Source organism: Mesoplodon bidens (genome assembly GCF_964165515.1).
Source record: "Mesoplodon bidens genome assembly, chromosome: 16".
NCBI lineage: Eukaryota > Metazoa > Chordata > Mammalia > Artiodactyla > Ziphiidae > Mesoplodon > Mesoplodon bidens.
This window is the reverse complement of record NC_138173.1, coordinates 73,654,011-73,680,985: the sequence shown is the minus strand read 5'-3', so window position 1 is coordinate 73,680,985 and position 26,975 is coordinate 73,654,011. Positions and strand designations below refer to the sequence as shown.

At 44.9% G+C, this 26,975-nt stretch overlaps 1 protein-coding gene across 1 annotated transcript in view; it reads left to right on the top strand.

Moving 5' to 3' along the window:
- The window catches only part of FAM135B (family with sequence similarity 135 member B), a gene marked incomplete at both ends in the record, with an annotated part of 167,716 nt that overhangs the window by 12,873 nt on the left and 127,868 nt on the right, over positions 1-26,975 (top strand). Inside the window, one exon of the mRNA XM_081258770.1 lies at positions 26,033-26,112. Coding sequence (XP_081114896.1) covers positions 26,033-26,112 — 80 coding nt within the window. The remainder of the gene's footprint in view (positions 1-26,032; positions 26,113-26,975) is intronic.

Below are 26,975 nucleotides of genomic sequence, written 5' to 3'. Positions count from 1 at the left end.
CTATCTAAGTATTATTTATCATCATCATCATTATGGTTATTGTACAGTTTGCCTGAGGGAGCCTTACTGCTGTGAGTGTCAGTCCAGGATTTCAGCCTGCCTCTGGCTCACTGCGAAGCTGATATAGTCTTGTACGTGCTCTGCATTGCTGGCTCCACTTTGCTTATCTGAGCCTGAAGAAGGGGCCACAAAACTACCTCTCTTGAGAATTTGTCCATCTGTCTATCAACATAACCATCCGTTCATTCCCCCATTCATTCTTCCTCTCATCCTGCATATATCAAACAGGTAAAAGGTGGCCCAACCTATGTACGTACTGGGGAATTAAACAAACAAACAGAAAAAGAAACAAAAAATGAATCAACCCGAGCTTAGTCCTTGAGGTATCCTAGGGACTGAACTTGGCATTTTATCTCCATCATTTCATCTAATTATCCTGGAGAAGCAGATATTATATTTCCCATTTTACACATGGGCAAACAGCCTTTGACAAACAGTAAAACAAAACAACTGAAGCCATGTAGGCTGCTAATGGTTCCACTCCAAGTCTGTCTCACTTCCAATCCCATGCTCTTTCTCAGAAGCCACTCTGCTTCCCTTCCAAAACCCACATCCGGACCCCTACCTCCAAATGCCTTTCTGGGGACTCAAGAAATAAGAAAACTCAGAGATACACCACTCATTCTGTTGGCAGTAATTTCACAAGTTTCATTAGTCCAGACCTTGAGAAGGACCTGCCCAGCTCAAACATCTTGACTTGCATTGTCCAATCCCAGTGCCAGAGGGAAGCTGGGTGTTGGTGTCTCCTCTCTGCTCTGGTCAGACCTCAGGGACTTTGAATTCCACTCCATGTATCAAATCCAGGACACCTGGAAGCGTGTTGACAAACCTGAGTACCCTAAGCCTGCAAATGAAGCCCCATCTCTACCCAACAAGGAGTAATTGAATGAATTAGAAAGGATTCAGAACTGTGTGATCACCATTTAGGGGTCACTAATGGCCTCCCAGGAAAATGAATTAGATTCATCATTAGTTTCTTCAAAGGTCAGAACTAAGACCCTGGGAGTGAAAGGAAGAAATATTTCAAGTACTTGATGTCAGGAAGCGTTTTCTAATGGAAAGATCTTCAAAGGGCAGGGTTGCTTTGAGCATCATGGGTGCCCTCCCTCTGAAGAAGATGGGGTCAAGGTGGTTGAGAGTCTTGGAAAGCTACGTATTTGGTGAGAAGAAGGTGACGATGTATTCGATCAGAAATCTTTGAACATTTTTTAAAACCTTTGACTTCCTTTCCTCAGAGTGAATCTTAAAGGAAAGCCTGATATATAAAAGGGAAAAGTGGGACTGGTTTGGTTGACATTTCACGGGGTGCAACCTCCTAGGCTGCTCGTCATATCATGGGGGCATCATTGCATCTACTTGAAAACCTTTGGAAAAACAACAGTAAAGGTAGTAACCACTGTATCGGCTAACATTTATTAAACACTGAACCTGGAACTCTTCTAGGCTTTGTATTTATTACCTCGTTCAGTTCTTCAGACAATCCCATGAAGTCAGGGCTAGGATTCTGTCACTATCATGTAGGTGAAAGAACAGAGGGTCACACAGGTGATGGGCCTCATTTGAGTTGACACTGCTGGGCTCAGCAGAGCCGGGCTGTATGTTATGACATAGATTGGAGGGTCTCTAAGGTCATGCCAATTCTTACTAGTCTGTGATTCTCCCAGGACTGGTGTGTCTGCGTCAGGTCCCAACTAGCCAACCCCTGGAGACATGTAAGCAGAGCAGATGGTGGGTTGAGGGCTGCTACCTGGATTATCTAAAAAGCAATTAAAAAGTCTCAGGAGACTGCAAGACGGCTGTTCACTGGAGAAGCAGCAAGTTGTCCCTTTCTGCGGGTGCAGTGCTAAGTGGGCACCATTCCTTTTTGGCTATTCTTTCTTGGGATCTTTCTGAAGCCTGGGTTTCCATGCACGATGCACCAGCAGAGATGACCTGTAGGACTTTCAAGCCTCAGTGTGATAGTTCCTGATGTTGGTGCAAAGGATTCAAGACTTCCTATAAGCATTGTCACCCCTTTTGTCCTCTGACTTTGACAGCGAATCGTGGGCTTGTGGTTCGTTGATGCCACAGGAAGTGATGCTTTGTGTTTTGAAAAGCTGAGGTCTACTTCCACTCTTTTGTCTAGAAAGCACCAGGGAGGACAAGGACATGGCATTAGCAGGGTCCTGTTCTGAAAACTTCCATCTACCCAGCGAGCAGCCAGCTCCTCTTGGAGAAGATGTCTTCCTCCTGCAGACCTGTCATCACCTCCCTTCATTTATTCTTTCTTTCGCTCATTTATTCTTTCTTTTGCTCATTTATGTATTCACTCATCAACATCTATGTGCCTGTCATGGTGCTAGATACTAGGGACCCAGAAGTGATGGACCCAAGACCTTTCCGTTGAGCTGCTAACTCCTTGTGGTAGAAACAGACACACATTATTGGGCAGTGTGATTGTGATGAGCATTTACGAGCTCCTGCTACATGCCAGGCCCTCTTCTGAGCGCTTTGCATGATCTTACTTAATCTTCACAGAAACTGAGGCAAGTCCAGTCCACACCCACCTTCTAAAATGGGGAAACTGAGGCCGTAGACGTTGTGCAAAGCAATAGGGGAAGTCTTCTGTGGCAGAATCTGGTTTGCCCTTGGAGAATTCAGGAAAGACTGAGAGTCAAGGATTGGGGTCCCTGCTCCTTTTGAGGTGTCAGATGTTTTGGTTGATCATTGGGTAGTTTGGGGCACGGAGGGGCTTGAGGTAGAGCCAGACAGGAAGCTGGGTTAATATCACCAAGTTCTCCAAAGGGGTTTGCATCAATATATAGGGACCAACACATTGTTCAACCAGGAATCCTCTTGTTATTCTGGCAGCTAACTTGCCTCCCAGCCACCCTGTGCATTAGGAATTAGCCAGGATTTTGTATGCTCTGTTGCCTCCAAGCTTTGCATTTGTCCCTACGACTGCTAGGAACATCCTTTTTGTCTGCAGTGTTCTCCCTGCTAACTCCTGCTCAGGTTTTTTGCCTCTTCTAAGATATCACCTATCTCAGGAGACTTTCTTATGTCTTATCGTGGTCAGGAGGCTCCTCCAGGCTTTCCTTTGTCCTACCACTAGCACTGACCACCTCTCCATGACCTCCAAGGGCCTGACATCCGGATTCCATCCATTCCTGGTTCCCAGGCTTGCCTCTCAGGGCTGGCACAGAGTGGAGCTCAATGAAAGCTTATTGAGAAATAGACGATTTGGGTTGAAATATTTGGACCCTCCCCATCTATGTACTGAACAATAAAACAGTATTTATTGAGGGTCAACTGTGTAGTTGACACAGTTCTGGATGCCATGTTCATGGTTATGACCTGAGCAAAACAGTCCCTGCGCTCACAGAACATTGGTCCAGTGGGCGAGACAGTCATTACATCTAAACTCCCTTTTCTAAGTAGCCAGTTCGGTATGAAATACGTGCTATGATGTAAAGTGCAGGTGGCCGTAGGAAATATGACAGGAGAGGCCTCATTTAGAATGAGGGCTCAGGAGAGATCTCTTGGAGGAAGGAACATTTAAAAGGAGACTTGAAAGTTAATTAAAAAATAGCTAAGTTTGAGTGGGAGGAAAGAGGCTGAACAAAGGGCAGGCATGAGGCCCCAGGAAGGAACACTTAGTCCAGAGAATGAAGTAAGGCCACTGCAGCTGCTGGAAGGTGAACTCGTACCAGATTCTCTTAGGTGTTACTGCTTTTGCTCAGACTTTCCAGAAAATAAATATATGTATATATATAATTATTAATCATCTCTGTCCTTGATAAAGTCTTGAATGAATAGAGAATTTATGCCATTGCAGTATTAGATTGGGTAGCGGCAATGCTGTTTCATCAACAGAAGAAGCTAAAGGGCTGTGTATAAGTTTTTGTTACTATGCACCACCTCTGTTCTTCTAAAGCAAGTATTCATGTATCAATGCTTAAACCATATTCTCTCTGTTTGACTTTAAATTATATTTTCAAAAATTATACTTTTATTATGAATATATATATGAATTATATTTTTATATATGAATATATATATGAATTATATATATTTAAAAAGTACCAGATTCTGCATGGCCTCGTTGGGCCATTGAGGATCTTCCATTGTATCCCACTGGGCACCTCCCTTTGAAAAGGGAGGCAGCCACACACAATCGAACCTCAGAGTCATTCTTGACACTACTTATGCCTCAGGCAATGCTTTTTTTTTTAAACATCTTTATTAGAGTATAATTGCTTCACAATGGTGTGTTAGTTTCTGCTTTATAACAAAGTGAATCAGTTATACATATACATATGTTCCCATATCTCTTCCCTCTTGTGTCTCCGTCCCTCCCACCCTCCCTATCCAGGCAATGCTTTTGACTTTCGTTCACGAGATACCCCAGACCCAACCCAAGCCTCTGTCATCTCTCTCCGGATGCCTTTCACTGCCTCTACCTAGTCTCTGCTTCCTCCCTGTTCCCACTCTTCCCTCTGTGGTCCACACAGCAGCCCGAGGGTCCTTTTAAGACCGAAGCCACGCCACTCTCTCACTTCGTCCCAGCTTCCCCTTCCCCCTCCCCGAGTCCTCAAGTCCATTCTCTGCGTCTGCGTCTTTATTCCTGTCCTGCCCCTAGGTTCTTCAGAACCATGTTTTTCTTTTTAAGATTCCATATATATGTGTTAGCATAGCACAGGGAGATCAGCTCGGTGCTTTGTGACCACCTAGAGGGATGGGATAAGGAGGGTGGGAGGGAGATGCAAGAGGGAGGAGATATGGGGGTATATGTATATGTATAGCTAATTCACTTTGTTATAAAGCAGAAACTAACATGCCATTGTAAAGCGATTATACTCCAATAAAGATGTTAAAAAATAAATAAAGATGGTGATTATCTGCTTATGAAAAAAAAAAAAAAGACCTAAGCCAGGGAGTGTCACTTCTCTGCCTAAAACTAGTGACTTGACGCCCCATTTCCCTCAGGGCAGCAGCCCAAGTCCTCATGATGGCCTATGAGGCCCTTCCTGACATCTGGCCACCTGCCTCTTCCTCCAACATCTTCCCCCACAACCTGGGGCCTTTGGGGCATCTTCCTCCATCTGGAACGTTCTTCCCTAGTACATCCGCAAAGCACAGCCTCTCACCTCCATTAAGTCTTTGTTCTTGTCACCTTCTCTCATCACACTTGAAGTCTGCAGCTTCTGCCAATGGGACCCTCTTTTCCCTCATCATCTTTCAACATACCATGGACATAACTCGTTTGCCATGTTTTTATTTATTTGATCCTCCCGCTGAAATGTAAGCTGTACAGATGCAGGGATCTTTATCTGTTCCTGTCACTGATGAATCTCAGTGCCTAGGATACTCCCTAACAGTGAGTACCTTCTTCAACTATTCTTCATGGTGCAAACTTTTAAAGGAAAAAAAAAATGCAGGCACACTTTACAAGAATCAGTGCAGGTCATTGCAGCGTGGAACTTAAGGAAGAAAAGGTTACTGGTCTATGAACATAAAGACGTCATTGCACTTGCTTCTGAATCTCTTGCCTGCATGTTTGCGAGAATTCGTGGTGTGTGCACCCGTGTTTGTGAGCATGTATGGTTTTAGTCATGCATGTTTCCATATGCACGTGCCTGTGGTCATGTGTGCTTACATTAGTGGGCATGCATGGGCACACACACGTCTGTGGCATGCATTGTTGTGGGCATGCATGGTTGCATATGTGCATGTTTGTGGGCACATGTGCGCACTTGTTTAAACAAATGGACTAGCAGACATGCCTGAACCCTGTCGTGCAGACCTGGGGACTCTGGACTTTGGGGGAGGGACCCTGGTTCTGTCGTTTCTCATGTCCTTCCCCTGAGTCGTTCTTTAATTATCCACCTCATCGTGCTAAAAGTGAAGTCTCTGCTGAGTGTCATGGTCTCCTGCTCAGCCGCACTCTCAGACGTCTTCTCCTCTCCCAGGGGTTTGCGTGGCTGAGTTCTAAGAACAGTGTGATTGCCAACGGCCCTTTAAAGTCACCTGGAGGACTCTTTGGCACAAACACAGTTTAAAGCACCTTCCTCCTTCCCAGATCTGGAAGGAGGCGGTGCCTTTTGGGACCTTGCAGTTGGCTGCACTCACTCAGAGGTCAAAGCAGGGAGGAACGGTCCTGCTGCCCGGGAGAGGAGGAGCTGCTGGGACGGGTCCTTCATCCCTCGGTGGCTGCAGAGGAGACACTTCAACCCTCTGGCTCTCCGTTTCCTCGTCTGTCACTCACGTCTGGACCCGCTCACTGTGGGTCTGGAATTGAATCCTGGCTCTGCCCCTCCCCAGCTGGAGAGAGCGCTGGTGTCATCTCTCTGAGCTCAGTCTGTATTCTGTGTATCGGAAGAAGAGGCATCTCAGGGTGTTCTTGTAGAATCATGTAGGTGAAGACACGTGGAGGTCTTAGCACCATGCTCGGCACATTGCAGGCCTTCCCACTGGTAATCGATGACAGAGTTAAGTGACAGGCCAAGTGCTTTTCACATCTGCTGGCTTGAGAACACCAAGAACGTCTTAAATAACTTTGTAGCCCCTGCATGTTAAACAGCATAGAGTGCACAGTAGGGATTTGTTAAAGGTTCACTATAAAACATAACGAAAGGGTGCATAATTAGCACCTCCCCCTTTTCTTCCTTGGGGAGGTTAATGTCCTCCCTGCTGAGGGAGGGCTTGAATGACGGGCTAAGACCTTGATGTTTATGCTTTAGGGGCCGGAAGGGGGCGATGGCAGGGGACATGGGCCCAGTTATGTCCGAGGGCAGACGTCTTCTGGAGGTTATTGAAGTGGCCAGATCTTCCTTCACTCATTCAATTTATCAAACACCGTTTTCTCCCATTTAAAACAATTGTGGTAAACACACATGACAAAAATGTACCTTTTAACCATTTTTTAAGTATACGGTTCTGTGGCTGTAAGTACATTCACATGGTTGTGTGCCCATCACCACCATCCATCTCCAGAACTATCCATCTTATATGTGTTATCTGCATATATCTATATTTGTATACAGATATATGTACACAAACATGCACACACACTGATGGAAGCATTTTAAAGAAGAATAAGATTATATTGTACACAATGAACACATTTTTTTTCCCGACTGTTTACTCGCAGTTGAATGGATGAATATTTTCTGAGGGTCTCTACAGTCAAAGGCTGAGGGACATGAAAATGCAAAAGTGTTGCCAGAGCAATATCGCCAGAATGGGTTGGAGGCCAGGGTCGAGAACTCGGTGGGTTCAGGACTGAGTCACTCACTCATCCCCCCAAATGAAGAAGTCAGAGAAATAGGCTGTAGAAATCAATAAGGCACATGTTCTTCTAGCAAGGAGCTCACGGTCTGGGTCTTGGGTTAAGCAGGGACAATCCAAGTATTCATCCTTTCCTAATTGGTGCTTTGAGGGACTGCTGGGTGCCAGGCATTGTGCTGGGGTTTTGGCCTGAACAGGAAGGAGCAGGATATTCTTGCCCCTCACAGGGCATGACCTCACCAGGGAAGGTCCACCTGGAGAGCCAGCATTGGAGATGCAGTGTCACCAGCCGACCCTCTGGAGCCCCAGGCACATAGAGAACAGGGGATGGGTGATGGACGGTACCCTACTCTGCAGGTGTCGGGGGGCAGGGACGGGGAGCCTTTGTTTTGAGTCCTGACAAATGAGGACAACTGGAGGTGTTTGAGGCTGCTGTCATCCCAAGGAAGGGGAGTGACACCTGCAAAGGTGTGGATGTGCAGAAGAGTAGGAGGCATTCACAACAGCACATTATACCAGGAGCAGAGGCCGATGATGTCAGGGTAGAGAACAGACTTGTGGCTGCCAAAGGGGAGGGGGGTGGGGGAGGGATGGGTTGGGAGTTTGGGATGAGCAGACGCAAACTATTATATGTAGGATGGCTAAACAACAAGGTCCTACTGTAGAGCACAGGGAACTATATTCAATATCCTGGGATAAACCATAGTGGAAAAGAATATGAAAAAGTATGTATATGGATGGATAACTGAATCACTTTGATGTATAGCAGAAATTAACACAACATGGTAGATCAACTATACTTCAATAAAATAAATTTTTAAAAAGATGATAGGAGAGAAGAAGAGACATCTGATGCAGAATAAGGATTCAGAACTTGATAAAAGGCAGATCCTGTGCAGAGGAATCTGGTCTCAGGTTTAGCTGTCCCAGGCAGGGCTTGGAATTGTCTTTCTTCCACGAACTGGTTTGGAGGCTAGTACCAGAAGGTCCCTGACTATGGGATGTTCCCTTATCTCTCCATGGGTCACTGAGCCCTTTGAGATATCCTGTGATTCAGTAACATTCTGCAATGTTATTTTTTTCTCGAAGTGTTTTTAAGGTTTGTTGAAGGACTGTCATTCTAATATATATATATATATATATAATTCTAAAATATATATATTTCTTTCCAAATCTCAACTGTAGAGTTCTCTCTTATGGAGGATTGGGAGGTAAGAGTGTCACCACTCACCCTGTTTTATGCGAGGTCATCTCCCTTCCACCATTTTCCTAAAGAAGCATCACACAGATGTCCAGAAAGCACTGCCAGCCCTGTTGCTTTGGGTGTGGCTCAACAACTTTTAAGGCTTCTCATTTCTCCTCTGCTGTATTAGGAGTCCAGTTAAATTGGTTTGGAGTTCAGTGGGCTCCTGACTCCTGCGTGGGTGGACTGTACTCAGTGTTCACTCTTGTCTCCTCCCTGCCCCCATAATGTAAGACCACACACACCTTCACCCCAGGTCTTCACATGTCAGGGTTCATGGCATCACAATCCAGCCATTGCCTGAACTCAGGCAGGACAGAGTGGTAGAGAGGATGAGTGCGCTCTCTGCACCCAGATCTGGGTCCAAGTCCCAGTTCTACCATGTCACCAGGTGGGCTGGTTTTACCTTGACTTTCAGGTTCATCTCCTGTAAATTGAGTACCTCAACAGTATGACTGCCAGGGTTGAATGGTGTAATTTATGTGACAGCGTCCACCCCAGCGCCCGGCTCCTGTAAGTGCTCTCTGACACCTCCATCAACCCTTGCTACTGCAGCACACCCCCTCACCACTCCTCTGCAGCACATGTGACAACATAATCTGAACTGGCCAGGCTCATTTACCCTCCATACCTTTGCTGGTCTCTTTACCTGGGATGAGAGGTAGGTCACCCTCCTTTTTGTCCTCTGCTGGTTTCTTTCTGAACTCCTTCTTTCCTTTAAAACTGAGTTCAAATATCCCTGATTCCTTGAGAGGCAGGTTAAAGAAACAGATTGCAGCAAATGTTAACATATATTTTTTTGCAGCCCTGAGAGTGTCAGCATCATTCTAATGCTGGAAGCAGAGAGAATTCTGGGCCATCCAGTTTGGCTCACAGAGAAGCAGGTGTCCTCATGGGTCTTCCCACCCAGGCTCTGCAGAAATACGAATGTCCCTTATCCTTGCGGACCAAAGGGGTCACTCTTGGACTAAAGTAGGGGGTCATCTGGGCTGCCGGGATGTGGCACCCCAGCCTTGGACCTAGAGCCAGGCAGCCCAAGTGCAAATCCAAGCTTGGATCCCTCCCGCTGAGAATCTCATCGATCAGAAGACCAAGAGGACACTCGTTAGTTGCACCCGTCCTTTGCTCTTTTTCCTGCCAATAAGCAGGAACAGGGCTCACAGCCCAAGCTGGAAATTACAGGGTTGTGTGGAACACTGCAGAAGGATTCTCCAGCAGGTGGAGCAGGAATTCAGTTCTGGCTTTCAGACTTCAGGTCGGTCTCCTCACTGTGTGGACATCTAGACAGAAAGACCTGGAGACATAAGGTGACTTGCCTAAGGTCACATGTGACTCGCTGGCAGCAAGGGTTCTAGGACCTTTTGACCACATCGCATGGAGCTGTCCTTTCACCAAGGAACATCCCGTCCCAGCCTATCAGGGGGCCTCTGCATGCTGGTATCCATCTCAGAGTTCTCATGGGGCTTGCCGCAATTCTGTTGTATTTCTTTACCCCAACTTCAACGCAACCTGCTATAAAAGAAGTGGAACCAAACGAACAAAATCCAGGGCTTTGGGAACACAGCAGGTCACTCAAGTGTATAGTCTTTTTTTCAAGTTGTCACTCATTTGTCATCAGTGTGAGGTGATTAAGGATTGACTGTGTTGCGCTCAACATTGGAAGACCTTTCTGTAGTGTGGGGTTATGTGGTTCAAAGAATCTGACAAACCTTGATTTTCTTTCTTTCTTTATTTTAAAATGTGTTTATTTATTTTTGGCTGTGTTGGGTCTTTGTTGCTGCGCTCGGGCTTTCTCCAGTTGCGGCGAGCGGGCGCTACTCTTTGGTGCTGTGCACGGGCTTCTCATTGCGGTGGCTTCTCTTGCATGGGCTCTAGGCGCGTGGGCTTCAGTAGTTGTGGCACGCGGGCTCAGTAGTTGCTGCATGCAGGCTCTGGAGTGCAGGCTCAGTAGTTGTGGCACACGGGCTTAGCTGCTCCACGGCATGTGGGATCTTCCTGGACCAGGGCTCGAACCTGTGTCCCCTGCACTGGCAGGCGGATTCTTAACCACTGCGCCACCAGGGAAGTCCCTGACAAACCTTGATTTTAAATCCCATCTCTGCTGCCTCTTTGCTGTGTGGCCTTGGGGAAGTCAGTCAACCTGTCTGTACCTCTTTCCTCATCTGTAATTTCAGATAATGACTACTTTTAGACCTGCTTTTAAAAGGAAGTGAAACTGTTTTCTGTCATCCTGAAGATAGTAGGGCCATTTTATTTCTTGAGAACTTAAATCATAAAGTAAACTATTTGGGGTTTGCACACTGTAGATGAAAATCACGCAAAGATCCCTAATTAGTACCCTGTATGCCTGAGTCAAATGACAAAATGCATACCAAAGAGGCATGCAATATATATATATATATACAGTGCGTTTATGATTTATGTCATTCATTTCTCAGCTTTTTATGTTTTGGGGACTCTGTGTGAAGTCAGCAAACATTTCTTAGCACCCACTGTGCGTGCCATGCCAAGGACACAGGAGTAAAAATGACAGATTTATTGAGAAGGGCTGACAGCTCACTCTGGAGATGATTGATTGCCTGAAACTTGGGAGCTTCCAGGATACAAGTCTTGCTAAGAAAAAGTGGAGTGGGGAGAGAACATGGGCTTTGAGGATGGATGGAGCAGTTCTCAATCCCCGCTCAGATCGTTATGAGCAGCGGAGCCTTGGGAACACCACTTAACCTCTGTGAACCTGTTTCCTTTATTAATAAAATGAAGATGACCATACCTAGGTGGTTCACTGACACCTCTTGGACGGAGCAGTGGCACACGGCAGGGTCAGTGCTTGGTAGCTAGGAGTTGTGCTCATTGCCTTTGGACAGGGCAGCACCTTCCAGCAGGACAGTGTTGAGGATCGCGACCATGCAGTAGGTTCTCTCCTGTGTCATCTGCAGATTCAGAGATGCCTGGAGCATCGCTGCTTCTTCCCTGTAGGCCCTGCCCTTGCAGATGTTGGTTGGGTGTTTGCCTTGCCCAGTCTTCAAGGGCAAGGGGGACACCGGAAGTGGTGGATTGCTACCAAAGACGGTTGACATTGCCCTGAACTGCATACACCAGCAGCCGGAGCTTTGAACTCAAGGAACCTTGATTATAGATTAAGGGAAAAACATAAGAAAAGGCAACTGATAGTAAAATTGAGCAGCTGGTGCCTGGCTGCAGAAATAAGAGCAGATGCCTCGGCTTTATAGTCAGAGAAGTGGCGGAGTTGAGGGTGATTGGTGGTAGAGAGGGAGAGACAGAGAGAGACAAGGAGAGAGGGAGAGAGAAAGAGAGAGAGAGAGAGAGAGGTTGGAGAGTTTGCTTAGGGAGAGATTGAGCAAACACAGCTCATCAAAGAGCAGTCTATTTCCCCATCAGGGTGAGTGGCATCTCCAGTTCAAGCTAGCCTTCCTGGGTTCAGTTCGTCACAGATTTATTAAGCCGCCTCTGAATTCTGCTCTTAAACATTTGAGATTCTTTTCCCTTTTGTCTATGTGTTCAATTCACTTAACATTTAGATAGTGTCATCTGTCTGTTAACCTTCCTGACCCAGGTCTTCTTCCTTACACTGAGCCCAGAGCTTGTCCAGACATGCTAATCATGTTTGTATTAACATTCACAACTATGGCCAGAGTGCAGAGCCTTGGCTGGGCATGCTACTGTCTTCTTCACACCCACTGCCTCTTCTGAGCCTCACAGCCAACCCGAGAGGCAAACCTCCTGCTTTTCCAAGTCCTTCCGACCCTGAGTCCTTGCTTTCTACCCCCCTCCTCACTGCCAGCTGGCGGGGAGTCCTCCAGTGACAGTTGGCCTCATAGAATGATCTTTTGGTTTCAAACGCCTCCCCCATTGTAATTACAGAGCACATCTCTTAGTCAAATGGAGCTAAGGGACTTCTTTATTGTGGTTCCGTCTGAACAGTTTTGCAGAAATAAGGATTTGATGGGTGAGGAAATGGACATCTCTACGCAGACAAGGAAATCCCTTGAAATCTCCAGATTGCCTTCAAGCTCCTGTTAGTTTTTATATCAAAAGGCAATTAAGAGGCATAGCAGCTGAGGGAAGACAATTAACCAAGGTGGTGACGATGTCTTTTCTTTTTTTAAAAAAAAAATTTATTATGGGCTTCCCTGGTGGCGCAGTGGTTGAGAGTCTGCCTGCCGATGCAGGGGACACGGGTTCGTGCCCCGGTCCGGGAAGATCCCACATGCTGCGGAGTGGCTGGGCCCGTGAGCCATGGCCGCTGAGCCTGTGTGTCCAGAGCCTGTGCTCCACAACGGGAGAGGCCACAACAGTGAGAGGCTCGCGTACCGCAAAAAAAAAAAAAAAAAAAATTGTTTATTTTTAGCTGCATTGGGTCTTCGTTGCTGTGCACGGGCTTTCTCTAGCTGCGGCGAGCGGGGGCTACTCTTCGTTGCAGTGCGCGGACTTCTCATTGCGGTGGCTTCTCTTGTTTTGGAGCACGGGCCTTAGGCGCACGGGCTCCAGTAGTTGTGGCACGCGGGCTCAGTAGTTGTGGCTTGCGGGCTCTAGAGTGCAGGCTCAGTAGTTGTGGTGCACGGGCTTAGTTGATCCGTGGCATGTGGGATCTTCCAGGACCAGGGCTCGAACCCGTGTCCCCTGCATTGGCAGGTGGATTCTTAACCACTGTGCCACCAGGGAAGCCCAACTGTGTCTTTTCAAAAGAGACACATTCTGATGGAAAGGGCTGGAAACTGGTCAGGGATTCTTTCTCTGAGAACAGTTGGCGAGTGTGTTTATTTGTCTATCTGTTTATACATCTATCATCTATCAAGCTGTTTTTAACGCAGGTTTAGTACCCACTTACCCTTTGTTATAGCCCATGCATGATATATGACTCACACCAGGTTACTTGGGTTTTTTCAGACCGGAAGCAGGGGAGTAGGTGACATCGTCCAAAACGATGTTTGAAGCATCTTGTATTTTCTGAGTACACACGGTGTGCAGGCACCTTTCATACATTATCACATTTATTCATTCTTACAACACACCTACCAGAGGGGTGTCGCTACACGTCTTTGACCAATGAAGAAACTGAGGCTCAGAGAGGTGAAATGATTTTCCTAATGTCACACCCCTGGCAGGTGGCAGCGCCAGGATTCACACCCAGGTTGGACTCCAAAGATTGTTCATTCCCAGTGTAGCACAATGCCTTCCACAAAACTATCTTTATTAAAATAATAATGGTAATAATTACATTAATTCAGCTGGTAATTATTAAAGACTTATGTTGTGCTGCGCTAAACTTTTTTTATGTCACCCTCAGGCAGCACTATGAGTTGGGTCTAATTGTTTATCTACACATTACAAGAGAGGAAATGGTAGCTCAGGAACGTTAAGTAACTTTCCTAAGGTCAGACAGCTGGGAGGTGATGAATGTGGGACTTAAACCAAGCTCTGTTTGATTTCACAGTTGGTACCTTTAACCACGCCACTTACACGCTCTGGGTGGTAGAGGAGGGGTATCTTGGGCCATGTGTTTATATAGTAGCAGATATTAGAGTAAATTATTTGGGAAATGTCTGTTTGTAGTTCCTCCTTCCCTATCCTGCATTCTAGCCACTTAGTTCCCCACTATTCCCATACGCTCTCTCCAGGAGCCACCCCTCTGCAGGTCTCCAAGCTGCTCTTCCACCTTAAAATTTCATTGCATCTTCCCGGCATGGCCAAGACCTACCCATTCTTCAAGGGTGAGCCAAGATGGTGCTAAGCTTCATCAGTACTAACCTACACTTGTGAAATGGGTCAAAGCCTAAAGAAGGCAGGTGAACTCATGTGCGGCTATATGCAGCATGAACACAATTCCATTATAGAGCACCCCTGTCTGCCAGGATCTCAGTCATGCTCTGGGTCAAAGCCTGCACTCTAATACCAAAGAAGCACACTGTGATTCTACGGAACATGGGTCCAGCCTTGTTACCCGGAGACCAGCATTATAAGGAGGGCCTGCTGAAACTGAGTGACGTTCAAGGTACTGCCTTCTGCTCTAGCCACTGTGCTGTCTTCACTGGCCTTGACTCTTTTTTTTTTTTTTTGCGGTACGCGGGCCTCTCACTGTTGTGGCCTCTCCCGTTGCGGAGCACAGGCTCCGGACGTGCAGGCTCAGTGGCCATGGCTCACGGGCCCAACCGCTCCGCGGCATGTGGGATCTTCCCGGACTGGGGCACGAATCCGTGTCCCCTGCATCGGCAGGCAGACTCTCCACCACTGCGCCACCAGGGAAACCCTGGCCTTGACTCTTGGCTCACACTTCTGTTTCTCGACATGTGAGGTCTCTCCTGTATGCTGTGCTCCTTTTAAGGACCAGTTTTAATTCAATTCTGCCTTGGATGGACCCCTGCATCCTACTGAAAGCAACATCTCCCAATCTGAGAAAACCTTGCCCTTTACCTCATCCTCTCGAAAACTCTGAGAGCCTCCTTATGATGGGAATTATTGTTTGTGAAATCGGCTTTCATCTCTGCTAGACTGTAAGCTCCTCGAGGACAGGGGCTGTTTTATCATCCATCTCTGGGTCCTCAGCCCCTATTTTGATGCCTTGTACCTGGCTTTGGTCAATTGACCATAAGTGAGTAGGAAGAATATGAATAAAGTGTACAGAAAACTTGCAGTGGCTTTTTCCATTATCATCACTGGCATGGCTTTTCATGTTTGGGCTCTTCATGCTATTATGAGTCATCACTGGACCCCACTTACCTTTGCTGGTGACCAGTATATATATGAGTTGACCTTAACTGGAAGAATATATATATATATATATATATATATATATATAATCTTTGGAGTTATATAGCTGTGAGCTTGCATCCTAATACTAGTTATAAGCTGTGAGTCTATGAGTATATAGTTTCATTTTTTTGAACTTCAGTTTCCTCAAAGGAATAGTGGAGGAGATAATGATCATCTTTTATGAGTACTGTCCAGGTAGAACGTGACATTGTATGTGAAACACCTGATTCAGGTTGGCTTGTAAGAACGGGTTGCTTCCTTTATTCTTGCTCTGATATTGTGGTTGTTACTGTTAATATTTATGGAGTATCCAAAGCAACGATAAGATAATTTGCTCATCTATGTATAGAAGATATTATCACTTAATATCAACATATATCCTAGAATTAGATTATGTCCAAATATATCAGTACGATGGGTTGGAAAATGGACCAAAGTGAGCAGTCTTGTGTTCTAGTGTGGACTCTGCAAACTAGCTTGGTGGGCTTGGGGATCATCTTCCGATTTGCTGAGTCTACTTCCCAATGGCAACATCTAGATAAGGCACTCTTTTAATAATTACAATTATAGTTTTTTTTTTTTTTTTTTTTGCGGTACGCGGGCGTCTCACTGCTGTGGCCTCTCCCGTTATGGAGCACAGGCTCCGTATGCGCAGGCTCAGCGCCCATGGCTCACGGGCCCAGCCGCTGCGGGGCATGTGGGATCCTCCTGGACCGGGGCACGAACCCGTGTCTCCCGCATCGGCAGGCGGACTCTCAACCACTGCGCCCTCAGGGAAGCCCCTACAATTATAGTTTTAAAAGGAATTGGTGCTTCCCACGTCTCATGCACTGTGCCAGGCACCCTCCCTGTAGGGTCCCCTTTGTTCCTCATGACCATTGATTTTTAAGATGAGGAAACCAAAGCCCAGAGAGGTCAAGTGAATTGCTCAAGGTCACGCCCCTCGTAAGAGGTGAGTCGGTATTTAACACCTGGTCTGTGTGAGGTACAAGCCAGAGCTCTGAGGTTCCACCACGTGTTTTCATGCCATGACTCTGGTCCCTGTACACAAAAGACCTGAGTTGTGTTTGCTCCCCAACCCTGCCCCCGGCCTCTGACATCTTGGACCTCGATGCTGGATCAGGTCTTACCCATTAGAAAAACTCTCTCTGCAGATACCCTCGACTCAGTGTGATACTGCACAGCAGATTTTCTGGTCTGCGGTTTTAAATCACCCATGTCATTTAAAGCTGTGTGAGAAGCTTGAAAGCCTGCTTCCACCCAACGTCATTTAATCCAAGCAACACAAATGTGAAGAAAATAAAATGCTGCGTCCAGTCAAAAAGAGAACCCACACCCGTTGAGTGTGCACTGGTGCCAGGCATCTTTGATGACATCCCGTGCCACATCGGCTCTCGAGAGGGGACCTTCATTTTACCTGCAGATGGTGCTTTTCTGGGTGACATAGAGACTGGCGCTGGCAACAGTGACACATACATGGCCACTCATGCACGTTAGAACCCCCATCTGGGTTGACTCATTAGGTAGGAACAACAGGTCCAGCAGCCAGTGTGAATGCAACAGCAGAGGGAGATGCCAGGATGGGGAAGCCCACTTGTTTCAGTGTTCCAGCAGCTCTGCAACCCCATTCTTTATAGACAGCATTTCCAACTAGGCTACTTGTGTTGCGGCTTCGAGTTCCTTAAGTGGGCTGCTGTTATGAACAGGAGCATTTGTTTGTGAACCCATTTGGGTTGATACGTAAACATAACAATAGCAAAAATAATGCCCGTGATTTACTGCGGTCCACGGTTGCTCCGCGCCTTGGCTTTTATTTCTTTCGATATGACCTCTAGAAGGGAACTGATAGCCCCTTTGCAAATGAGGAAACTGAAGTTCAGAGAGTTTAAATTGTCTTACGTCACACAAAAACATCATCATCGTGGCTGTAGTTTTGTGTGGGTTTTTAATGTGAATAAGAAGAGGTGAAAATACGGGAGGAATTATAGACATTTCGTTCTGACTTCCAAGTCCGTATTCAAAGGGCACCCATCTTGTGAAGGTCATTCTTCTTCCAGCTCGTAGGAGAATTATCCCAGGAACCTGATTGGTATAGCTTTATTCACTGAGGTGTCTCTGAGCAGTAAGATAGATTCTTCCAGAAGGCTCGGCAGTTTGAGTCCCACCCAACGGTGACTTTCTTGGAATTTTTCCACATTGCCCGCTTATTTACTCTGTTCAGGTTTCAGATTCCCTTTCTTTAAAAGAATGGAGTGGTGATGGTACCCAGAGGAGGGGGCCGCAGTGGTGTGCTGATGAACGTTTAAAACTGGCTCCAGGGGCTTCTCTGGTGGCGCAGTGGTTGAGAGTCCGCCTGCCGATGCAGGGGACACGAGTTCGTGCCCCGGTCTGGGAAGATCCCACATGCCGCGGAGCGGCTGGGCCTGTGAGCCATGGCCGCTGAGCCTGTGCGTCCGGAGCCTGTGCTCCGCAACGGGAGAGGCCGCAATGGTGAGAGGCCCGCGTACCGCAAAAAAAAAAAAAAAAACTGGCTCCAAAGGAAAAAAGAGTCGAAACAGTGGTCAGTTTCCCTGATGCATATGTACCCATCATGGCCAATTTCAAGCTACCAACTTGTAGGCAAAGAACATGAAGTTTTGCAGTATTGACACACCACTGCCTGGTAGCGGATGTGCCACTTAAACATGGAATAACTCTGTAAATGGGTTTCTGTAGACATTTGATTTAAAAACAGTTTGATTGGACACATGTTTATTAAGTAACCACAACTCAGTTTTGCCGTTAGTGTTGTGTGTGTGTGTGTGTCTGTGTGTGTGTTGTCCACACACCCTGTTGGAGAGTGACGGTGAGTTAGGTTCAGCTACACAAAGAGATCCCTCTTCCTCCAGGAAGTAGCTTTAAACTCTGGTGGACCAAAACTATTTGCTTTGTTTCTACTAAAAAGTCCAACCTGGAATCTTAGATTTTAATGGCTTAATGCATGGTAAAGCTAAGCTCTCCACTGCCAAGAGAAAGTCAGGGAGAGAAGTCAGATTGCCTCTGTCATGTCTTCTGAGTTTTCCCCCATAGAAAATATGGCCCCAGGACAGTCTGGAATCAGATTCCATCAGGAAAGATTGTGTTTGGCTTCAGACATGTGACCAACCCTGACTTAAATACCACAGGGTGTCACAAGAAGCCCAGATGCAGACAGCATCACTGTGCCACTGATGACACCAGGGATGCAGACTTTTATGTTTCTGATCTACCATCCTTTCCACACGGCTTTCGTCCCCACAGCTGAAAGATGGCTGCTTTAACATCCACTACTGTTTTCTGTCTGTGCCAAGTCAGAAGACAAAGTCAGAGAAGGGACACACAACCCAAAGGTCATAAACCTGAGGCTTCTTCTTCCAAAGATTTCTGGTTTGCTCCATCTGGCAATGTATGCTTTTCTCTCCATAACCAGGACAGGATCTTAAGATCTCTCCTGGCTGCAAGGGACTCCAGAGGGAGAGTATTTTTGAGTAGGCACACTGTTTTCCCTGACAAAGTCGGTTATTTATTTATTTATTTTTTGTAAGGAAGGAGGGAATTATGGATGCTTAGCAGACAGTTCACAGTACGATTACCACACAGACCCTTCTGGATCAGCAGGGAGATGGGGATACAGGAATGAGGAGGGCACTCAGAGTAAACATCAGTGGAATCTGACTGAATTATTATAATCGTTGTTTTTTTTTTTTCTTTTTTTGCGGTACGTGGGGCCTCTCACTGTTGTGGTCTCTCCCGTTGCGGAGCACAGGCTCCGGACGCGCAGGCTCAGCGGCCATGGCTCACGGGCCCAGCCGCTCCGCGGCATGTGGGATCTTCCCGGACCGGGGCACGAACCCGCGTCCCCTGCATCGGCAGGCGGACTCTCAACCGCTGCGCCACCAGGGAAGCCCTATAATCATTGTTTTGATGCTGTTGAAGTATCCAGACAAATTTTGCTAAAATATTAAAGTGGACTTTTCTTGAAAAAGTATCTCATTATTTGCTACCAAAGCCAGTAAATTCCAACAAATGGATTGTAGTCCTGTTGTGGTGGGTGGATACGGTGAGAACAGATGAATTAGTCTGTGAGTCTGTAGTGAAAATATATTGGTCATTTCCTGGGTCTTTTATTTTTTACTGTTGTTGTTAATTTTTTGGGACATCAAGCCTCTCTTACTGGCAAGACTTCCTTTGTTTCCCTGCTAGGCCAGAGAGTTTCACCCCAAGATCAGTGGGTCTTCCACTTTCAGGTTGGGTTACACAGCCTTTAACAGGCAGAGTTTAAGAATTCACATTTTTAACCACTGTGCTATAGTGCCTCTGAAGACTCAAAGAAAGATGATGTTTTCCAAACATATGGACAAAGCCGTATCATAGTAGAACACTACATCTTGTGTCCGCCATTTTGTATTATCATGCAGTATGTGCCCCAGGCATCTCTATACCTTGTCCCACCCAGACCCTCACCTTTCCCCCAGTTTCACCCCAGCTGTGAGGTTGGAGGATACATAGGGATGGTGTTTGGGGGAGGATGTCTATTTCACATACATCTTAGGTAATAGTAACACCAGTATTTTATCTTTAATGGAATATGGGGGCTGAGAATCATACCCAGGGCTTTCCATGCACTGCCCTGTACATACCTCATGACAGTTCTGTGAGGTCATTACAGGTGTCATCACCCATGATTGCCTGCTGGGCTCTGGATCCTAGGCGTTTTGACTCCAGACTCTGTGTTGACCTTTCCACAAACACAGTGATTTGTATTTTAGGTCATGTCAAATGTCCCTGGGTCCCAGAGTGGTGGTTTCATAATATGTCTGATAGAAAAGTGGTTATGACAAAATGCCATAGATCTCTGTATTCCCATTATAGAATAGGATTTCCAGTTTTATTAGTATTAAAAGAATTGCTTGTGGGTTCTGAGTCACTCACACAGTTTTAGATGTTGGGATTGGATTGTATATACCCGTGGTTTGAGGGAATTCCTGTTATTGGAATTTTCATCCATTCATACATTCCTCTGGCACTAAATGTATGTCAACTGTGTGTCAGCACCATGTTGCTGGAAATACAAAGTTACTGGAAATACAAAGATGAATAGGGTGTGGCTTCTCCTTCAGCAGCTGGTGGTGATGGGTATCTCTATAATCAACTGAGAACTAATGTTTATGAGATGCTTTTCTCTCCTTAGTACAGAGCTCTTAGTAAGAGCTCTAAGGGACACAGGAGTGAAAAGTATCATTCTTGTTCTCACTGTGTTTTTGAGAAAACAGGGGGAAATACATTAGTGATCAGAATGAGTAGGGTTGGGCTTCTGGGGATAAAAAGGTGATGGGGAAATTGAGGCGAGCTTATGAAGGTTGAAACACCAGGCTTTGCCTCCCCCAAAATAAGAGCTTGATTTTAGTCAAATGGTCCTGCATTTTAATCCCTAAACTTCCCATGAACTAGCTGTTTGCCTATAGGAAAATTAATTAACCTTTCTGAGTTATAGTTTGTCTATTGTTAGCATAGGGATAACCATTCCTGTCTACTTTGTCGTGAGGAGGGAATTTGAAAGCGTCCATGCATTAATTTACTATTACTGCTGTAATACATTGACACAAACGTAGTGGCTTAACACAATGCAAATTTATTATCTAACAGTTCTGGAGGTCAGAAGTCTGAAATGAGTCTCCCTGGGCTAAAATCAGAATGTTGGCAGGACTGCATTCCTTTGTGGAGGCTCCAGGGGAGATTCTGTGTCCTTATCTTTTCCAGCTCCTACAGGCTGCCCACATTCCTTGGCTGGTGGCCCCTTCCCTCTTCCCAGCCAGCAATGGACGATAGAGTCTTTCTCACGTTGCATTGCTTGGTCACTCTCTTTTCTGCTTCCGTCTTTCACTTAGAAGAAGCCTGGTGAATACATTGGGCACACCCAGGTAATCCAGAATAATCTCCTCATTTCTTTTTTTAAACGTATTAAAACTTTGTTGATCCACTTATTGGCATTATTTTAACTTTTAAACAACATATCAGAAAAATCAATGGGGATATTCCCATTTAAAAATTTTGTGTTGAACATTTTTCCATTATTAAGTATTCTTCAAAATCATAATTTTTATTGGCTATCTAACATGTCATCATATGAGTGCACAACCATTTATTTAACTATTTCTTTGTTGTTCTGATTTTTCATTATTATACAATCACACACACACACTTTTAAAGTTAGATTCCTAGGATAAGACTATTGAGTCAAGGAAAATAAACATATTTGAGATTCTTGCTGAATTGCTTCCCAGAAAGGCTGTTGTGATTTTTCATTTCTACCAACAGTGTAGAAAAGTACAGCTCTCATTGTACTTAAAATACTTTTTTTGTTGATTAGCAACTGTAATTCCATCTGCAACCTTAATTCTTTTTTCACAGGTTCTGAAGATTAGGGTGTAGATATCTTTGGAAGGGACATTATTCTACCTGCCACATTAGGTAAAGGGCATAGTTCAGTGGATGGAAGCCAATAGAGGATGACTGTTTTATTATCACTTCCCAAAAGGGGTTCTGTGGAAATCTAGACTCTTCAAACATACCAGCACCTTGTCTGAAGTTTTCCACTTCCTGGTCTTAACTTCTCCATTCCTTCTGACTGGTACTTATCCCCCATATTCTCCTACCACTTGTTCATTATCCAAGGATTTGAGCCAACTTCTCCCTTCTTCATGGTGTCTTCCTTGAGTCACCACAGCTGGAAAAAGGTGGCTTTAAGATGGTTAAAGGATATCTATTTGAAGCAATAAGGTTATTCTAGGAGTTGCACTAACATTATTTACCAAATATGTGAACTCAGACAAATTCCTTCATCTCTAGGGTTAGATTTCTAATTTAAAGATGGAAGTCATGGTAAGTGCATCACAGATTTTCTGAAGGGATCAAACAGTATCATGTATATCATATATGACATGGTTTATGAATTTATGACCTGGCAGGGCCTTCATGTCAGACAAAAGAGAATTGCTAAAGGGGTTTAAACATTCTGTGTAATCAAGCCAGAAGCCAAATGGACCAACCTAATTAACACTTATTTCTTTCAACATATGCCTATAAAGCATCTGAAGTGCAAGATGACTAGTTCTTTGAAATAAGGTTCAGTAGCACCAGTGCTTTTAAAGAGGAAGAATTCAGACAGTGCTCTGGAGTTGGTTATAAAAGTGTTATAATTATGTAACAAAATGTGATTCCTATGAGATGTAACAGGCAAAAACAAATTAGTATTATTTCTGGAGTTAGAACCTCGTTGCCCTTTGCTAGCTTAACTACTTTAGCTAAGTAGTTAGATACCTCCAATGACTCAACATCTTCTTTGGTTGACACTTGAGATGATGCTTTCTTTTACAAAGGCTTTATGGAGGGTCAAACAAGATTGCATACATGGAAGTTCCTAGAACAGATCCTAGTGCAGAGATGCTTAATAAATCTTGAGCATGCCTGCAACTGCTTCCAACACAGTCTGATAGAAAAGTGATACATAGCCTCTGGCAATGATTGACCTATTTTATGTTTGGAGAGGAAGCCATTAGAATATTACAACTGCTGGTGGTGCAATTTGTGCCTCTTCCTTTGACGATGGAATTATTGAAATGCACTGGTCTTTTATTATGGAAACACTAAAAGTGACATCTTGTATTTATATAAATTAGAGTTGGCCAATTATTGGCCCTTGGAGATTTAGCCTGAAAATGTGCTTTATCTTGTCAACACAGTGCTTTATTGTTAACGCCATGGCCGTGGTTGCTGCTGCTAATTGCTTTTGCTGTTGCTCTTGTCATTGTCATTGATTTATGAGCCAATGTTTAAAAATTTAAAGATGTTTGGGCTTCCCTGGTGGCGCAGTGGTTGAGAGTCTGCCTGCCGATGCAGGGGACACAGGGTCGTGCCCCGGTCCGGGAGGATCCCACGTGCCATGGAGCGGCTGAGCCCGTGAGCCATGGCCGCTGAGCCTACGCATCCAGAGCCTGTGCTCTGCAATGGGAGAGGCCACAACAGTGAGAGGCCCGCATACCGCAAAAAAAAAAAAAAAAAAAATTTAAAGATGTTTTATTGAAAATCCAAATTTCTGTCTTCCCTTGAAAAATGGAAAGATCTAGCATTGCATAGCCAACATTTCTTTACAGTGGTAATTAGCTACTGCTAAGTAGCAGCTATATCCTATAGACAGTGCAGGGCCCTTCCACTCTGCCTCAGCCTCCCTCTCACAGATGATGGTGTCCATGGTTATTTGTTATTGTGTTTCCCCTGTAAATTTCATGATGGTAGTAAACGTTCTCTGTATAATGAGCCATGGTTCCCTTATGTGGAGACCCTGTGCGGAGCCTGGATCTCTACCCTCCACACAGCAGTCACAAGGGCACAAATATGTTATGTTCCTGGGAACCTCCGGTCACATTTTCATCCATTGATCAATACATAAGCCTGTTTTAGGTGTGTTTCTGTGTAAAGGCATATATATATATATATATATATATTCATCTGGTTCTGGTTCATTAACATTGAACTCATGACTGACAGCAGTGTAACTCATATCAGAACAAAGCCTATCTAGCACACTGTTTTCTGTGTGAGGCACATCACAGCCTTCTTGCTTTTAGGAGCACATTAGACAGGACTTTACCTCTACACTCAGAGGCCATTTTGAATATCAAAAATAAGCTCTAACCAAAAAGCCTGCTTTCTCTAGAGAAAGGACCAGGAAAGAAGCAGCCTAGCAAGACAGAAACGTTTTGACAATAGTAGTTCGACCCTAGCCAAGCAACACAGGGAAAACAGTGGCTTCACCTCCACCCACACCAGCAAAGGCCAAATGGGAGCCTAGATGTCCTCCACTGCCAAGCTGTAACAAGCCACACCTTCCCCCAACCTGGCAAGAGTAGGTGTCCAGTAGGGAGCTAGATTTTCACTACTAGTGGGTGGTGACGAGAACTCCACCTAGCCTGGTTTACGTGGAGACCCTCTGGGGAGCCTGGATCTCTACCCCGACATAGCAGTCACAAAGGCACAGATATCCCCAAGAGATCTTTTACAAAGTTTCAAAAGCAATTCTGTAAAGCCTTTCCAATAAATGGTCCTGAAGCAACTGGACATCCACAGGCCAAAAGAAAACAAAACAAAAATTCAACTTAAATCACAGTCCTCATATAAAAATTAACTCAAAGTCAATCACAGACTTAAATGCAAAATATAAAACTTTTAGGAAAAAAAAATAGAGGAAAGCTTTGGGATCCAGAGCTAAGCAGAAAGTTTTTTTAAACTGGACACTAAAAGCATGATCCATAAAACAAATGGATAAACTCAACTTCGTCAAGATTAAAAACTTTTGTTCTGTAAAATGTGTTACAGAGGGGATTAAAAGATGAGCTACAGGGAGAGGTATATGTGGTATACGAGGCAAAAAAGAAAATGCAGAAAACTCACCATCATGTCTTTCCTTGGACCTTGAGGTCCCTAGACTGTTTGCTTTCTTTTTCACCTTTAAGAATCTTCTTTTGTTTGTTTTCTATATACTGTCTAGAGTTTTTAGCTGTACTTAGTGGGAATAGAAAAAAAGTGCGTCTACTCCATTTTTCCTGGAAGCAGAAGTCGCGACAAGTCCCTTTTTTTCTTTTCTTTTCTTTTTTTTTTAAATCCTCATTCTACAGATACAAGAACAAGTTCAGAGAAGTTGTGTGATGTAGTCAAAGTCACACAGCTCTCAAATGATGTCACGCAAGCTACATAAGTGCAGTGCCAGTGCTCTTTGCTCTACATCTCCTTGGATCACCATATACACATAGACATGTCAACATAAACATTCTCCAAGCGTATTCACAGTGCAACCGAGTCCACAGCAAAATAGCTCCCAGCTGTGAGTTCAATGAGCCATGAGAGACTGATGTGTTCATGGTCTGTTTTCCTTCTATTTCACTTTGTTTTATTCGTGTTCTATTACACAATGGGTTTGAAATCAGTGGAAGGGGAGAACAATTATGAGGCCAGAAATGTTCCCAAGTGCTTGCAAACAAAAGGATCATTGATTGCAAAGCACAGAACTTCAAAAAGTGCTTCTGCACATGTGGCAAAAGAAGACAGATGAGAGAGTTTGCTGACAGTGTGAGAACCTGCACGATATTCTGAAATGACCGAGTCTGGAAATGCGGGTGACATAATAAAAACAAAGGCACAGAAATACACTGGTAAAAATGTTTGTCAATATCCCCAGGATTAGCAGTTCAGCTGCCGTGTTTCTAAAGGAAATGTTTGTCTGTGTTGCAACATGATAGCAGTTCAATTTGTGTATGGATTGTCCACCATGCATTAAACTTCCTATTTTTCTGTAAAATGGTCTTTTTTGACTGAAGAAAAATCACACCGCTAATGTACCTGTGCCATATGACCTATCTTTTCCTTTTTCCTACTTCTGTCACTACCAACCTCTTATGTGTTTCATATGATCTCAGGTGTCTTCAGCTTTGCCCATCCCATCCCTTTCCCACTATGCTAACAAAATAAATCTCTCTTTGATGCTAATGATCATGCACATCTTCCAGAAACTTTCCTGGTTCCCTACAATCTTTAGGATTAAGTCTAGGTATTTTTAGCAGCAGCCAACAATAAGAAATCTGATATTCAGCAGCCTGTCCTCTGTTCTTTTCTTAGGTATTATCAGATCCGAGTGACCTTGAAGGTGTCCTCAAGGATCCCCCACAGACTGAGTGCCTCCATCCTTGGGCAGACAGGTGAGCAGGAGGATGGCAGTGGGGCACTTGTTCCCCGCTGGTAAGCCTTCATTTATCACTGTAAGCCAGGGCTTAGCAGAGTGCTAGACACATAAAGGCACTCAGTAAATCATTGTTGAATGTTGAATGAGTGGGTTTTGGAAATGGAGACCCACTGTTGCTTTGGCCATGTGTGTACGTTATTGCAAGGGGGAACTGGCTGAGGGAAAAAACAAACAAACAAACACTCTCCCAGGAGCAGCTGGCATCTGAGGATAAACCTGGCTGTGGAGGTTGGCTAAAGTCAAGTCAGGGAGGAAGAGGAAGGGAAATGGCATCCAGCAGATAGGTAAAAAGAAACCTGTTGTTTAAGAGAATTTGATAATCATCTAGGTATAGGGGACTGAGTCAGCAGGCAGGCGTGGTAGCACTTTCTGTGCACAACAAGGAGTCAATGCAACACTCCTAGGGAAGAAGGATTGCCAAGAACAATCCAGGTTCTAACCTTGGAGAAGCTGGAGTATTAGTAGGTATCTAGGGCTCCCAGCAGTTTCAGTGTAATAGTGTTGAGTCCGAAATATAGAACTTATTACATAAAAAATAAGGCTAGGCGTCAAGATTATATTCTAACAGAAATATTTTCATTAGTAAATTTGGGAGAATGTATAGATCAGCCAGACCTGAAGAAGAAGAAGAAACACTTCGGGATGGAAGCGGAAGTATGGAGATAAAAAGACAGAACTAGGTAAAATCTGCTTAACTTTCACTGTACAAGGTAACCAAGAATATTATAGAAATCAAATCCAGCAGAGTAAGAGGTCCAGTCATAGCTACACTTCCAAAAATTCATCTGGAGTTGCCCTGGCAATTAGACCACCCCATTG